General features: G+C 41.6%; 1 protein-coding gene across 6 annotated transcripts in view; it reads right to left on the bottom strand.

Moving 5' to 3' along the window:
• The window catches only part of LOC122557625 (protein kinase C-binding protein NELL1-like), a 1,008,016-nt gene that overhangs the window by 794,897 nt on the left and 199,864 nt on the right, over nucleotides 1–13,255 (bottom strand). For all 6 annotated transcript variants that reach the window (XM_087996275.1, XM_087996277.1, XM_087996278.1 and 3 more), the window contains exon 9: nucleotides 12,074–12,176. In XM_087996275.1, coding sequence (XP_087852401.1) covers nucleotides 12,074–12,176 — 103 coding nt within the window. The remainder of the gene's footprint in view (nucleotides 1–12,073; nucleotides 12,177–13,255) is intronic.

The raw sequence follows: 13,255 nt of genomic DNA, 5'->3' as shown, positions 1-13,255 counted from the left end.
TGAAAAATACCTTGGAACCATTTTTGCAGCCTACAAAAATCAGCTCACCCAACAGAGACTGAGTTCAGCAGAGGCTTGGTGCTTTCCTGGTCTGCATCATTCTGAACCAGATTACTATCCCCAGACCCCTTGGTAGAGGCAGTAAATCACACAACTGAACAAAAAAATTATCTAATCATGAGGCCTTCAAAAATCACTTGTGTTAAAATCTGGTTTCCCCCTTCAAATTAGATGATTATAAATAACCAGGCAGAAAGCCAAAATATTACATACTGTTAAAAAAGCCACATTTATGAGGCTCATTCAATAAGTCATTAACAACAAATGGAAAGCAATAGAATAGGTTTGAAGGAAGATTTGAAAAAAATTAAGGAAAGAGAAAATAAGGAGTAGGAAGGTATTTTAATAACATTTCATCAAGTTAAGTTCTCGCTTCTGATCTGCATCTGTGAGGGTTTCAGGCAGGAGGACTGTTGGACTTGGCTGTAATGTCACCATCACCTATAGCCATATACGCTGCCACCAGCAGCAAGGTTGATGAGGGCAATATGTCCACTCACCAAGATGCCAACTGGTCAATATCTGCATTCACAGCCAAGACAGAGACCATTTAGACCATGATATATGTGTTGCCTCTTTGCTTGAGCTATGTAAAACTAATGCCATAATAATATAAAATAAGTAACTGAGGATATTTGAAATCTGAAACATTGACAGAAATTGCTGGAGAAACTCAGCAGGTCTGTCAGCACCTATGGAGAGAGAAAAGAGAGTTGACATTTTGAGTCCAAATGACTCTTCTTCAGAACTCAGATGTTCTGATATAAGGTCACTAGACTTGAAACATTAACTCTGTTTCTCTCTCAATACTTGCGGGCAGATTTGTTGAGTTTCTCCAACAATTTCTGTTTAGGTTGTAAAACTAATGCCACCAGAGAATGGTTACACCTCAGGAGGCCATTCAGCCTTCAGGTCTGTGCTTGTTGAATCCCACCATGGCAGATGGTAATAAGTCAAATTCAATAAAAATCTGGAATTAAAAGGCCAGTTTAATGGTGACCATGTTGATTGTGTTTAAAAACCCACCTGGTTCATTAATGCCCAATAGGGAAGGAAATCTGTTCTTCTTATCTGGTCTGGTCTACATGTGAACAATGTGGTCCATTCCCAACTGCCCTCTGGGCAATCAGGGATGGGTAATAAATGCTGACCTTGCCAGTTGCGTCCAAATCCCTAAATGTTTTTATAAATGACAAGACTGCAATTTGAGATGAATACCTTGAAATATTTGAAGTAATAATCTCGCGTTGGCACAGACTTCTTAAATGAATGTGGGGAAAAGGTGAATCAGGCAGAATATTGAAATAGATTTGATATCAACCTTGAACTGGAGTCAGCTGAAAGTGTTTCTCAAATCAGAGCAAGCAGTGTTACCAATTTATATTATGAAAGAGGCTATTGGATAGTTAGCATGATGGCCATATATAAAAACCACAGGACTGAAGGGAGAGAGAAAAAGAGAAAGATTGTATTGGAAAAATATGACAAAAAGGAGAACTTATATTTAAGTATTGACTATGATTTCTTTGTGACATAGTCAAATGATTCACAATTAATGAATTATTCTTGTTACACAGGCAAGTGTGGTGACTAATTTGAACATAACAAGGTGCCTTTCTGATAATATTCATTGAAGCATAAAATGTGGACAAAACACAAGGATAATATATCTTCAAATAATGGTTTGCAATCTATCACAATCTCATTAGACATAAACCACCCTGAGTGACTGGCTGTCACAAAGTCAGCAACTATGAGAAGACAATATGTCCTCAGTAGAGCGTTCACTGTTCTGTGTTTGAGTATGTGAGACCATTTACCACTGATGCTCACTCTGCTTGATGAGTTTAAACACAGTGACTACAGGAGTCCGTCAGATGCATGAATATTGCAATGAATAACACACCTCCTGACTTCTCAAAGACTGTCCATCTTCTACAAGGCACAAGTCAGGAGTGCGATGGAATATTCCCCACATGTCTGGATAAGTGGAGCCCCAACAACACTCAAGGAGCTTGACACCATCCAGGACAAAGCAGCCCACTTGATTAGCACCACATGTACATACATTCAAACTCTCCACCACTGATGCTCAGTAGCAGCAGTTTGTATTAGCTACAAGATGCACTGCAGAAATTCACCAAAGATCTACAGGCAGTACCTTCCAAACCCATGACCAGGGCAACAGCAGCAGATATATGGGAACACCACCCTATGCAAGTTCCCCTCCAAGCAAGTCATCATCTTGACTTGGAAATACACCACCGTTCCTTCACTGTTGCTGGGTCAAAATCCTGGAATTCCCTCCCTAATGGGAGGTGGGTCAACCTACAGCACCTTTTCCCCACATTCATTGAAGGGGTCTGTGCCATTATGGGTCAACCTACAGCAAATGAACTGCAGTGGTTCAAGAAGGCAGCTCAACACCACCTTCTCAAGAGGCTATTAGGGATGGGCAATACACACCCAGCCAGCAATGCCCACATCCCACAAATGAATAAATACACCTGGGAGGTGGACTGAAAGAAAATTATACAATCCTCTGAGCTTGCTAGAAGCTAGGTATGAGCAAAATAGAACATCTCTTACAACTACAATTCCTACACACACAGAAACTGGTGCAAGATTCCTCTGAGATATAAAATATATAACACTCAGTGCTTCATTAAAGTGTCAGTTTAGATTATATTCTCAAGTACTGCAGTTGGACTTGGGCTGAATTGGTGCAAGGTTGTTATCATTGAGTCAAGCTTACACTTTATAGACATTTTAAATGAGAAGGTTATTTGAAATCAAGCACAAGCACAATCAGACTTGTTCACCTCAGCCTTGATATTCTCACACCGACACATCCACTGAGATATTGCTGCTATTTATGTGACATCACAACAGCCACCAAGACTTATTCCACCACCACATTAATGTATCACATTAAAAATTTGCAACAGGATGATAAAGATTAAGCTGATAAAGCCAAAAAAAACAGTATTTTTCCTTTCCCTCTCAGAGGTAAATTTGCAAATTAATTACTCTGTGTATAAACTTGAAACTCAAGCTGTAGATAATATTTGAAACACAACAGAAACATGTGTTATACATGTATGCAGTCAGCTCAGTAATAAGGTTTAGACAATAGCCACTACCAATTTGTGCATTTCTCCCAGCACAGTGATTTCTTACATTTCTTTTGGCATGGAATAAAATGTTTTAAGTTTATTCATTGCTCAACTATCCTGGATTGTATATCAATTCATAACTACTCAGTGGGGAAACAGGTCAGAGTTACAACCCTTGGTAGCACTTAATGTAAAACTGCTTCAAGGTAAATGGATTACTTTGAGCGATATTTTTTCTATAGGGACTTACACAGATTGGCATCAGCAATATCATTTTTCTGACGGTAAACAAGAGGTAGCCAATTCCTTATAAATTTGAAGATTTTACTCCTGTTCACGCCGGAAGATCCAGATGAAAATACATCATGAAAATTCAGTGGTGTTGTCCCCATTTTATGGGAACTTGTGCTAAACAAGGTAAGATTTTGATAAATCTGCTCCCTCACAATCTGAATACCAATCCTCTCACCTTCTATTCCAGCTAATTAATTGAATATGTCTGGCTTAAACAATCCAGTCTAAAAGCCTACTCCAGTTCCTTGGAATCCCTACAGTGTGGAAACAGGTCATTCAGCCCAGCAAGTCCACACCAACCCTCCAAATAGCATCTCACCTAGACATGGTCTCCTACTCTATCCCTATAACTGCATTGCTTGTGGCTAATGCACACATCCCTGAACACCATGGATAATTTAGCATGGCCAATTCACTTAACCTGCATATCTATGGACAGTGGGAGGAAACCTGAGCACCAAGAGAGAACATACAAACTCCATACCCAAGAATGGAATTGAACCCAGGTCCCTGGCACTGTGAAGCATCAGTGCAAACCACTCAGCCACCATGCCAACCTATAGTTGTTCAATGCCATCTAAATAAAGTACCTCTTGAGGCCAAAACATTGAATGCTCTCAAGGAGGTAGTAGGGATAGGGTTAAAGGGACCAAAGGATATGGGGAGAAAGCAGGAAAGGGTTCAGGGTTGGATGATCAGTCATGATTAAATTACAGAACAGTATCTAAGGGACAAAGAGGTAAAAACAATGACTGCAGATGCTGGAAACCAGATTCTGGATTAGTCGTGCTGGAAGAGCACAGCAGTTCAGGCAGCATCCAAGGAGCTTATGAAGGGCTTTTGCCCGAAACGTCGATTTCAAAGATCTAAGGGACAAAGAGCCTACTCTTGCTCTTAATTTCTATTTTTCTTGACGCTGTCCTAAATTTGCAATTCACTACTTGAATCAATACATTTTTCTCCTTCTGTCTGGACGTAGTCAATTGAATTACTTCAGTTGTTTCTTCTCTGTCCCAGAATCTTACTTTAAGTCTATAATATTGCCTCCAAGATATGACCTTCGAAGAGAGATGAACTCATTCAGTTTATCACTGATCACCCTGGCATACTTTCCTTCATACCAGTGAGGAGAAGTATTGATTTTTAAAAATTTATTCACGGTGTGAGGATGGTCTCTGGCTAGGTCAGAATTTATTGCCCAGAGGGCAGTTAAAGAGTCAACCACATTACTATGGATCATAGAGTCATACAGCAGTCCAACTAATCCTTGCCAACCATGTTCTCAAACCACACCAATCTCAGCGAAGTGCATTCGGCCCATATCCGTCCAAAACTTTCCTACTCATGTATTTATCAGACCAGGTGAGGATGGCAGTTTCCATCCCGAAAGGAAGCTAGTGAACCAAAAGGAAATTGATGATCAGTGGTTCTCTCACGTCAGGTCACCTGGGAGAACAATGGCAGGGAACAAAAATGAGAGGTGATTCTGGTTCAGCAGCGGACAGGCAACCTGGGCCAGCATTACTGCTGCCAGCAGGCAATAAAGAAGCTGATACCTCACTGAGGATGGCAACCTGCCTCTGGAGTTGCTGGCCCAATCAGAGGGCTCTTAGACTCAATAGCATTGGCAACACTGATGCCAAGCAAGAGCTGTTGTTGAGGGCAAATGAGGGTTGGGACGAGGCTGTGGCTTGAAGTGGTCATTTTGTGCTTTTTTTAAGACACAGAGACTTGGAGACAGGTACCGAGCAGTCTATGAGAAAATAAACAACTTCTGAGGCCTTGAGGTTTTCTTTAAAGTTGGAACAATGGAAGCAGCCTGACTGGGTGTGGCCACATCTCACAGACCAGGATTTCTAGTGATTTTTTTGAGATTTTGTATAATGTTAGGTTTAAGCAGTTGCTGTTGGAGTTCAAAAGAGTTGGAAGCTGCACTAAATGTTTCCTGGCTATGACTCTGAGTTTTCACTTGACTTTTGTTTTCTCCGTCTCTGCTATTGGGTTGCATGTGAGAAAATCTGATTTCTGAATTTGCCTTTCTGTCAGGGGGTGTTTATGGGATGTTACTATATTGGAAGAGTTAATTAGTAATGGTTACTTTACTTATTATTCTATTAAATTTTCCAATATAGTCAAGTTATTCTAAATTCTTCTTTCTTTCATTGTATTTTAACCATAGGGTTTGACTAAATTGTGTTTTTCTTAATGTCAAGTAGTTAGACCAGTCGAATTGCATCTGGAAAACAACACCTCACATTTATCTTTAAAATAAGAAAAAGTAAGGGTCTAGGCTGCCTTCTTAATATATTTTGAGGGATCTGTTCTTGCCCATAACAACGAGGCATTGTCAAAATGTGGTATATTTTGGGGCAAAGCCAGGGCCAGGATTCAGTTGGCACTTTCCCCAAGTAGCAAGAAGTCTTCCCATTGGCTCCCATTGGTACAATACCCGCTGGGAAGTAAACAGCCCTTAACTGCAGCCAGTCAGTGGTTTCAGATGTGTAACCAGATTAAGGCAATGCCAATAAAGATTCCCACTTCCTAGTAGACTGGAACAATTCAGCCCCAGATGCTCCCCTTGAAGACCAATTAAGCAGCGAACAAGTGTACAAAGATTGACTAGGTGGTTCACAGTGAGAACGAAGGTGTTAGGTCACTGAAGGATATAGATGGATTGGTCAGAAGGGTAGATCAATGGCAGATGGAAATTAACCCTGACAAATGTGAGGTAATACACATTAGAAGAAGTAATAGGACAAGAGAGTACTCAATGAATGGCACAACAACAGGAAGCTCAGAGAGACAGAGGGATCTTGGGGTGCTCATCCATAGATCCCTGAAGGTAGCAGGACAGGTAAATAGAATAATTAAGGTGGCATATAGGATGTTTGCCTTTATCGGTCAGGGCATGCATTATAATAGCAGGGAGGGCATGGTGGAGCTGTACAGAATTTTGGCTAGGCCACAGCTGGTCACTGCACCATGTGACTACATTAGACGGGGTACAGGATGTAGCCTGGTGTATCGATAAGGAGAGGCTGGATCAGCTTGGGTTGTTTCCTTTGAAGTGTGGTGCTGAAAAAAAGCACAGCAGGTCAGGCAGCATCTGAGGAGCAAAAGAGTTGCCATTTCAAGCACAACCTTTCTTCAGATTATGCCCAAAACATTGACTCTCTTGCTCCTAAGATGCTGCCTGACCTGCTGTGCTTTTCCTAGCACCACACTTTCTCGACTCTGACTTTTCCAGCATCTGCAGTTCTCACTATCTCTTTGTACACTTTGAAGCAGAGAAGCTTGAGGGGGACCTGACTGAGGTCTATAAGATTACAAGGAACATGGACAGGGTGGACAGAAAGCAACTGTTCCCCTGAGTTGATGGCCAATCCCCCAAGGGGGTATAATTTTTCAGTGAAATGGAGGAGACTTACAGGACAGTTTGGAAAAATGTTTTCACCCAAAGGGGCTGGTGCGGGTCCGGGTGCACTGTCTGGGAGAAGAGATGGGGCAGGAAACTTCACAAACTTTAAAAAGTACTTGGATGAGCACTTGAAGATTCATAACTTTCAAGAGTCATAGAATCATACAGCATGGAAAATAGACCCTTCAGCCCAACTCGTCCATATGGACCAAGTTTCCTGAACTGAACTAGTCCCATCTGCCTGCATTTGGCCCAGATCCTTCCAAACCTTTCCTACCCATGCTCCTGTCCAAGCTCATGCCCAAATGTCTTTGACTACAGGCCAACTGTGGGAAAATGGGATTAGTGTAGTTAATGAATTGATGAGCTGAAGGGTCATCTGTACTGTATGATGCTATACATGGATCCTGAAGATATGAACTCAGCTGATTTGGTAAGAGAGCCCAGTGCTGAAAATGTGTTGCTGGAAAAGCGCAGCAGGTCAGGCAGCATCCAAGGAACAGGAGAATCGACATTTCGGGCATAAGCCCTTCTTCAGGCTGAAGAAGGGCTTATGCCCGAAACATCGATTCTCTTGTTCCTTGGATGCTGCCTGACCTGCTGCGCTTTTCCAGCAACACATTTTCAGCTCTGATCTCCAGCATCTGCAGCCCTCACTTTCTCCTCCTAAGAGAGCCCAGTGGTCTAGTTGCTGTCCTTGTTACTGCTTATTGTGTGTTTCAATATTCTCAGCAGCAAATCTTAAGAGGCACCAGGAAGACTCTTTCAACTTCCCACTTGATTCCGGAAATGTTCGTGCTTTATGTTACAGTCAGTTCTGCTATAACGTCTGTTTTTTCAATGCAAAATGACTTCAATGCGATGGGACAATTTAGACCGTTACTTGTAGAATACAAGCTTTCCTTAACTGTATTCGCTGTAATACGATTCCGACCCATTGGTTTAAATAGCACAGCTATTGCATGATTTTCTTATAAGTTGACATCACACGAGAATGGAGCTATCACGTTAAATCAGAACCAGCTATACTTGTCTGACGTTCATCTGCAAACTGTGAGCTCCAATGAGCTACTTTTCGTCAGGTTCAGCTTCTCAGTCAATAACTTGTTTACATGCAGGATATTAACATGCCAAACTAGCTACCAAATCTCAGGGTTAATTGGGAGTAGATACTGAAGGGATCTCATTATGGGAACTAATTTGTTCATGGGATGTGAGCGTCATTGGTTGGGCCAGCAGAGGGCAATTAAGAGTCAACTACAGTGTTGTGGGTCTTGAGTCACGTGGAGCACAGGCAATGTAAGGATCCCGAAAGGACATCAGTGATGTTCTCTCCCTAATTCAGCATGTAATTTTCCTCTGCTTCCTTCCCTCTTGAGAGGTAATAAACCCCCACCATTCTTCCCCTAACCACACACAGGTACATGTTACAGATATGTTCTGTAGAAATGTATACTGTCAAGAGATATGGAGTACAGGTTAATAAATGGGATGGAGGAATTCATCAGCTATTATCTAATCAATTGGCACAACAGGCTCAATGAGAATGAATGGCCTCCTCCTGTTCTGATATTCTTCTTTTACCGATGTCCTTTCCCTTGTGTGATTTTATCAAATGCCTTTCAAACTCCAGGTCCAATATAGTGTACGACTTCTGTCTCTGCTTCTCCAACTCCATCTCTCCAACTCTCTGCTGCCTTTCTGACTGCCTGTCAGTAGTTCATAGCTTTGAAGTCTTTGGCACCCTTTCAAAACTTAAGGACACATTTGGTCAGTGCCAGTCCATTAAATTCTTTTCTGGGTTTCGTACACTTGCTGAAAATAACACATTACAATCCATTCTCTTGCTTCTTAAAATACAGTTCATTTACACACAATTTATAGCATGGTAACAACAGCTCTCGGGTCATGGAGTTGGTGTATCATAGAATCCCCATAGTGTGGAAACAGGCCCAGCACCCAGAGGAAACCCACACAGACACGAGGAGAGTATGCAAACTCCACACCGACAGTCACCCGAGGCTGGAATCGAAATTCGGTCCCTGGCACTATGAGGTAGCAGTGCTAACCACTGAGTCACCATACCACCCTCTCCACAAGCCTACTCCCACTCAACACCACCTCAGCCCAGCAGTGTACCCTTGTATGTCGTCCTTTCACCTTCAGGTATGAACATGCATAATGGGTCCACTGGCTTCCTTCTGCACCATAATAATTCTGAGGGTCTGTGATATATTCATCTGGCTTCCTCTGAACTGCATTGACTGTCCAGAAGAACACATTATTATTCACTCCCTTCAATCCATCTCTGCCTCACTAATATCAAAATCCTAGGAAAATTAATAACATACGTTGGAAGCTGGACAACACATTATCAGCATTCTCCCAGACTAGAAATCAATTTTTCAAACACTTGTTACCTAACATTTTATTTAACTACATGGTATTTTCCAAAGGCTTTAACTTCCTTCCTGGCAAGCTTTTGATGTGCAAAATTGGAAAGATATTTCATTTTTGGCCCCGCATTTTGCATCTGCTGCAGTGGCCTTTTCTAATTCTGTTTCCATGCTTTGTTTTTGATCTGTTTCCATAATGCCTGGTGCACAGACCAATTGCTATCCTCACCCTTTCACTGACAAGATTCATTTACTTTGGTTCCCCACACCCTAATTTCCCCTTACATTTCCTGTTGATCCAATTAGGATCATTTTTATTTACCAAGTTAGACCAAAGTTCATAGCAAGATGACCACCATCATCTGTCAGTTCAGCTACTTCAACCCTCGAAATAAGGTCACTGACGAGAACAGAGAGACTCTCTGATGCACTGATCTGGGAACTGTGCCCACACACATAATCAGAGTGTGTCACAACTGTTCACTCATTTTGTTGGGATAGTTGTTCACCTCAACATTGTCAGTTTTCATTTCGTGATATGTCTTTTTTAATAACAGCATAAAGAGAAGAGTTATTTTGCTCATTTTAAACTGCAAATCTACAGTTCTCTTCAAAACCAAAAGAATTGCAGATGCTGTAAATCAAAAACAAAAACAGAAGTTGCTGGAAAAAGCTCAGCAGGTCTGGCAGCATCTGTGAGAGAGAAAACAGAATTAATGTTTTGGACCTGGTGATCAGATCTGGCATGTTAACTCTAATTTCTCTTCACAGATGCTGCCAGACCTGCTGAGTTCTTCCAGCGATGTCTGTTTTTGTTGTGGTGCTCTTAACCCTTTCTGAACACATTGACCCAATCAAATGAAAAGTTCCCAGGGAGCAAGCTCAACTACCTTAAATCAACAAATATCATCCAAATAATCCCTCCCCTGTTTGCTTTTAATATTGTTCCCCATGTTATCCTGCGTTAATTATCTCTTCAGTTCCACAGCGTCACTATTTCCACTTGCCAATTGTTCCACTGCTTAATTTCTTGTCTGTCAATTTAATTTTAGGCTATACCCCGCAGCATCTCCATGAAGATTTCTAGTCATAGTGTCAGGGTCATACAGCATGGAAACAGAACTTTTAGTCCAACTAGTCCACGCCAACCATGTTCCCAAACCAAACTAGCCCTCCCTGCCTGCATTTGGCCCATATGCCACCGAACATTTCCTATTCATGTACTTATCCAAATGTCTTTTTAATGTTGTAACTCTACCTGCATCCATCACTTCCTCTGGAGGTTCGTTTCATACATGAACCACTTTCTGTGCAAAAAAGTTGCCACTCATGTCCTTTTTAAATCTTTTCCTGCTCACCTTAAAAATGCTGACCGTAAGATTTTGATCTTCCCCACCTTTGGGAAAAGACACTTACTATTCTCCTTATCAATGCCCTTCATGATTTTATAAACTTCTATAAGATCACCCCTCAACCTCCTACACTCCAGTGAAGAACGTCCCAGCCTATCCAGCCTCTCCTTATAATCGACACCCTCCATTCCTGGCAACATCCTGGTCAACTTTGTCTGAACCCTCTCCAATGTAAGAATATCCTTTCTATGGCAAGGTAACAAGAACTGCACACAGTAACCTGGAAGAAGCCTCACCAACATCCTGTACAACTTCAATATGACTTCCACACTCTTATACTCAAAGGTCTAAGAAATGAAGGGAAGCCTGTTAACTGCCTTCTTAACCACCCTGTCTACCTGTGATGCAAATTTGAAAGAATTATGTACCTGAACCCTTATGTGTCTGTTCAACAACACTGCCCAGGGCCCTACTATTAATTGCATAAGCCTTGTTTCTTTTACCAATATACAATACCTCGCATTTCTCCAAATTAAACTCCACCTACCACTCCTCAGCCCATTGACCCAATTGATCAAGATCTCTTTGTAATTTTCGATAAACTTCTTCACTGTCTACTATATCACTAATTTTGATTTCATCTGCAAAGTTACTAATCATGTCTCCTGAATTCTCACCCAAATCGTTTATATAAATCATAAGTAAAAGTGGACCCAGTATTGGTCCCAATGAAACACCGCTGGTCACAGGCCTCCAGTCAGAAAAACAAGCCTCCAACACTGCCCTTTATCTCCTACTGTGAAGCTAATTTTATATCCAATTGGCATTTCTCCCTGAATCCCATGTGATCTAACTTTACTCATTAGTCTACTATGCAGAACTTTGTCAAAGACTTGACTAAAATCCAAGTAAACAACATCCACCACTCTGCCTCATCAATCCTTTCACTTGCTTCCTCAAAAAACTCAGTCAATTTTGTGAGATACGATTTCCCTCTCACAAATATACATGTCCCCCATCACCTGTAAATGTAATACCAAAAAAAGGGATGCAACCAAACTAGTTGCATATTCATGAGGCAGCAGATTTACTGGAAGTGGCCAAACATCATTTCAGAAACTATCTGGCCTTAAAAGCAATCTTGTTTAAGTCTATGATGTGAAAACTCTGCAGCTGAGGAACGTACAAGAAAACAAAACAGGACACAGAAACAAGAAAATAACTTGTTTGGGCATCTCAGTGTCTTGCTCCAAAATGATCGTGTTTACAAAATAGAGGCTTTAAACAGTGAATAATCATCGAACTTATGACTGTTCCCACACAATAGCTTTATTACTTGGTCCTCTTCTATAAACAGTAACAGAGCAGTATGATAATGAAAGACTTGTGCGTAATTGAAAGTGTGAACCACTGCAAAATGTCAAGTTCCTTACTTACGTCGACATTCTTTGCAGCATTTGCCCACTCTGTACACTGGCCGAAAATCTGGTGGGCAGTTTAAATGGGGACATGTAACTTGTCTGCACTCAATGGCTCCATTCTGAATGAGAGAGAAAAAAAACAAGGATCAGTAATCAGCTTTTGCTTCTGAAGGGCTCATGCAAGTTTATCTGATGATCAGTGGTATTTAACAGACCAAATGGACTCGGTGATTTTACCAATGTGTCCCTGGATTGACTGATCTATGGAGGGGAAGTGTTGCAAATTCTGCAAACAGCCTCTTGATAATTTAGCCTGATCTATCTGACCACAGAAGGGCATTGCAGATGAATAGATTCAGAGTGATATTATTATCCCTTTCCTTTAGCTATTCCCATTGTGGGCGGCACGGTGGCACAGTGGTTAGCACTGCTGCCTCACAGCGCCAGAGACCCGGGTTCAATTCCCGCCTCAGGCGACTGACTGTCTGGAGTTTGCACATTCTCCCCGTGTCTGCATGGGTTTCCTCCGGGTGCTCCGGTTTCCTCCTACAGTCCAAAAATGTGCAGGTCAGGTGAATTGGCCATGCTAAATTGCCCGTAGTGTTAGGTGCAGGGGTAAATGTAGGGGAATGGGTCTGGGTGGGTTGCGCTTCGGCGGGTCGGTGTGGACTTGTTGGGCCAAAGGGCCTGTTTCCACACTGTAAGTAATCTAATCTAATTCCGCTAAAATGGTCAGGTTGCTTGCTGAACTCTCCACATTTCAATAAGGACATCACTGATGGTCTCTAAGTCAAGGCACGCACTGCAATAATTCCAATGAGACATTCACACCTTTGGGAAAGTTTAAAAAAGGAGGGGGGGGGGGGGGGAGGAGTTCGACAGAGAAAATTTCCAAAGGGAAAACAAAATGGATAGAGGCAGCTATCCTAGTTCTGGAAAGCATATCAGTTCGGAGGCTGTTCAAGCACTAAGTCCATAATCATGTTCGAAACATTTTAGGCAAACCATGTGTCTCAGTTAAGTATGTTTGCAAAACCTTTTAAAATGTTTACATTCCTCAAATATTTACAGCTAACACAGATTTTGAAGATATGTGCTCAGGGTTATCAGGTTGGCATCCTGATTTTCAATGCTTGCACTGAGCAGTTAGTGACACTGAGTATTAGAACACACTGAAACATTACTTATATGTAGAACT

Source organism: Chiloscyllium plagiosum, unplaced genomic scaffold (assembly GCF_037043375.1).
Source record: "Chiloscyllium plagiosum isolate Xiang-an unplaced genomic scaffold, Cpla_swu_hap1 HiC_scaffold_18, whole genome shotgun sequence".
NCBI classification, from domain to species: Eukaryota; Metazoa; Chordata; class Chondrichthyes; order Orectolobiformes; family Hemiscylliidae; genus Chiloscyllium; species Chiloscyllium plagiosum.
This window is presented reverse-complemented; position numbering and strand designations above follow the sequence as displayed.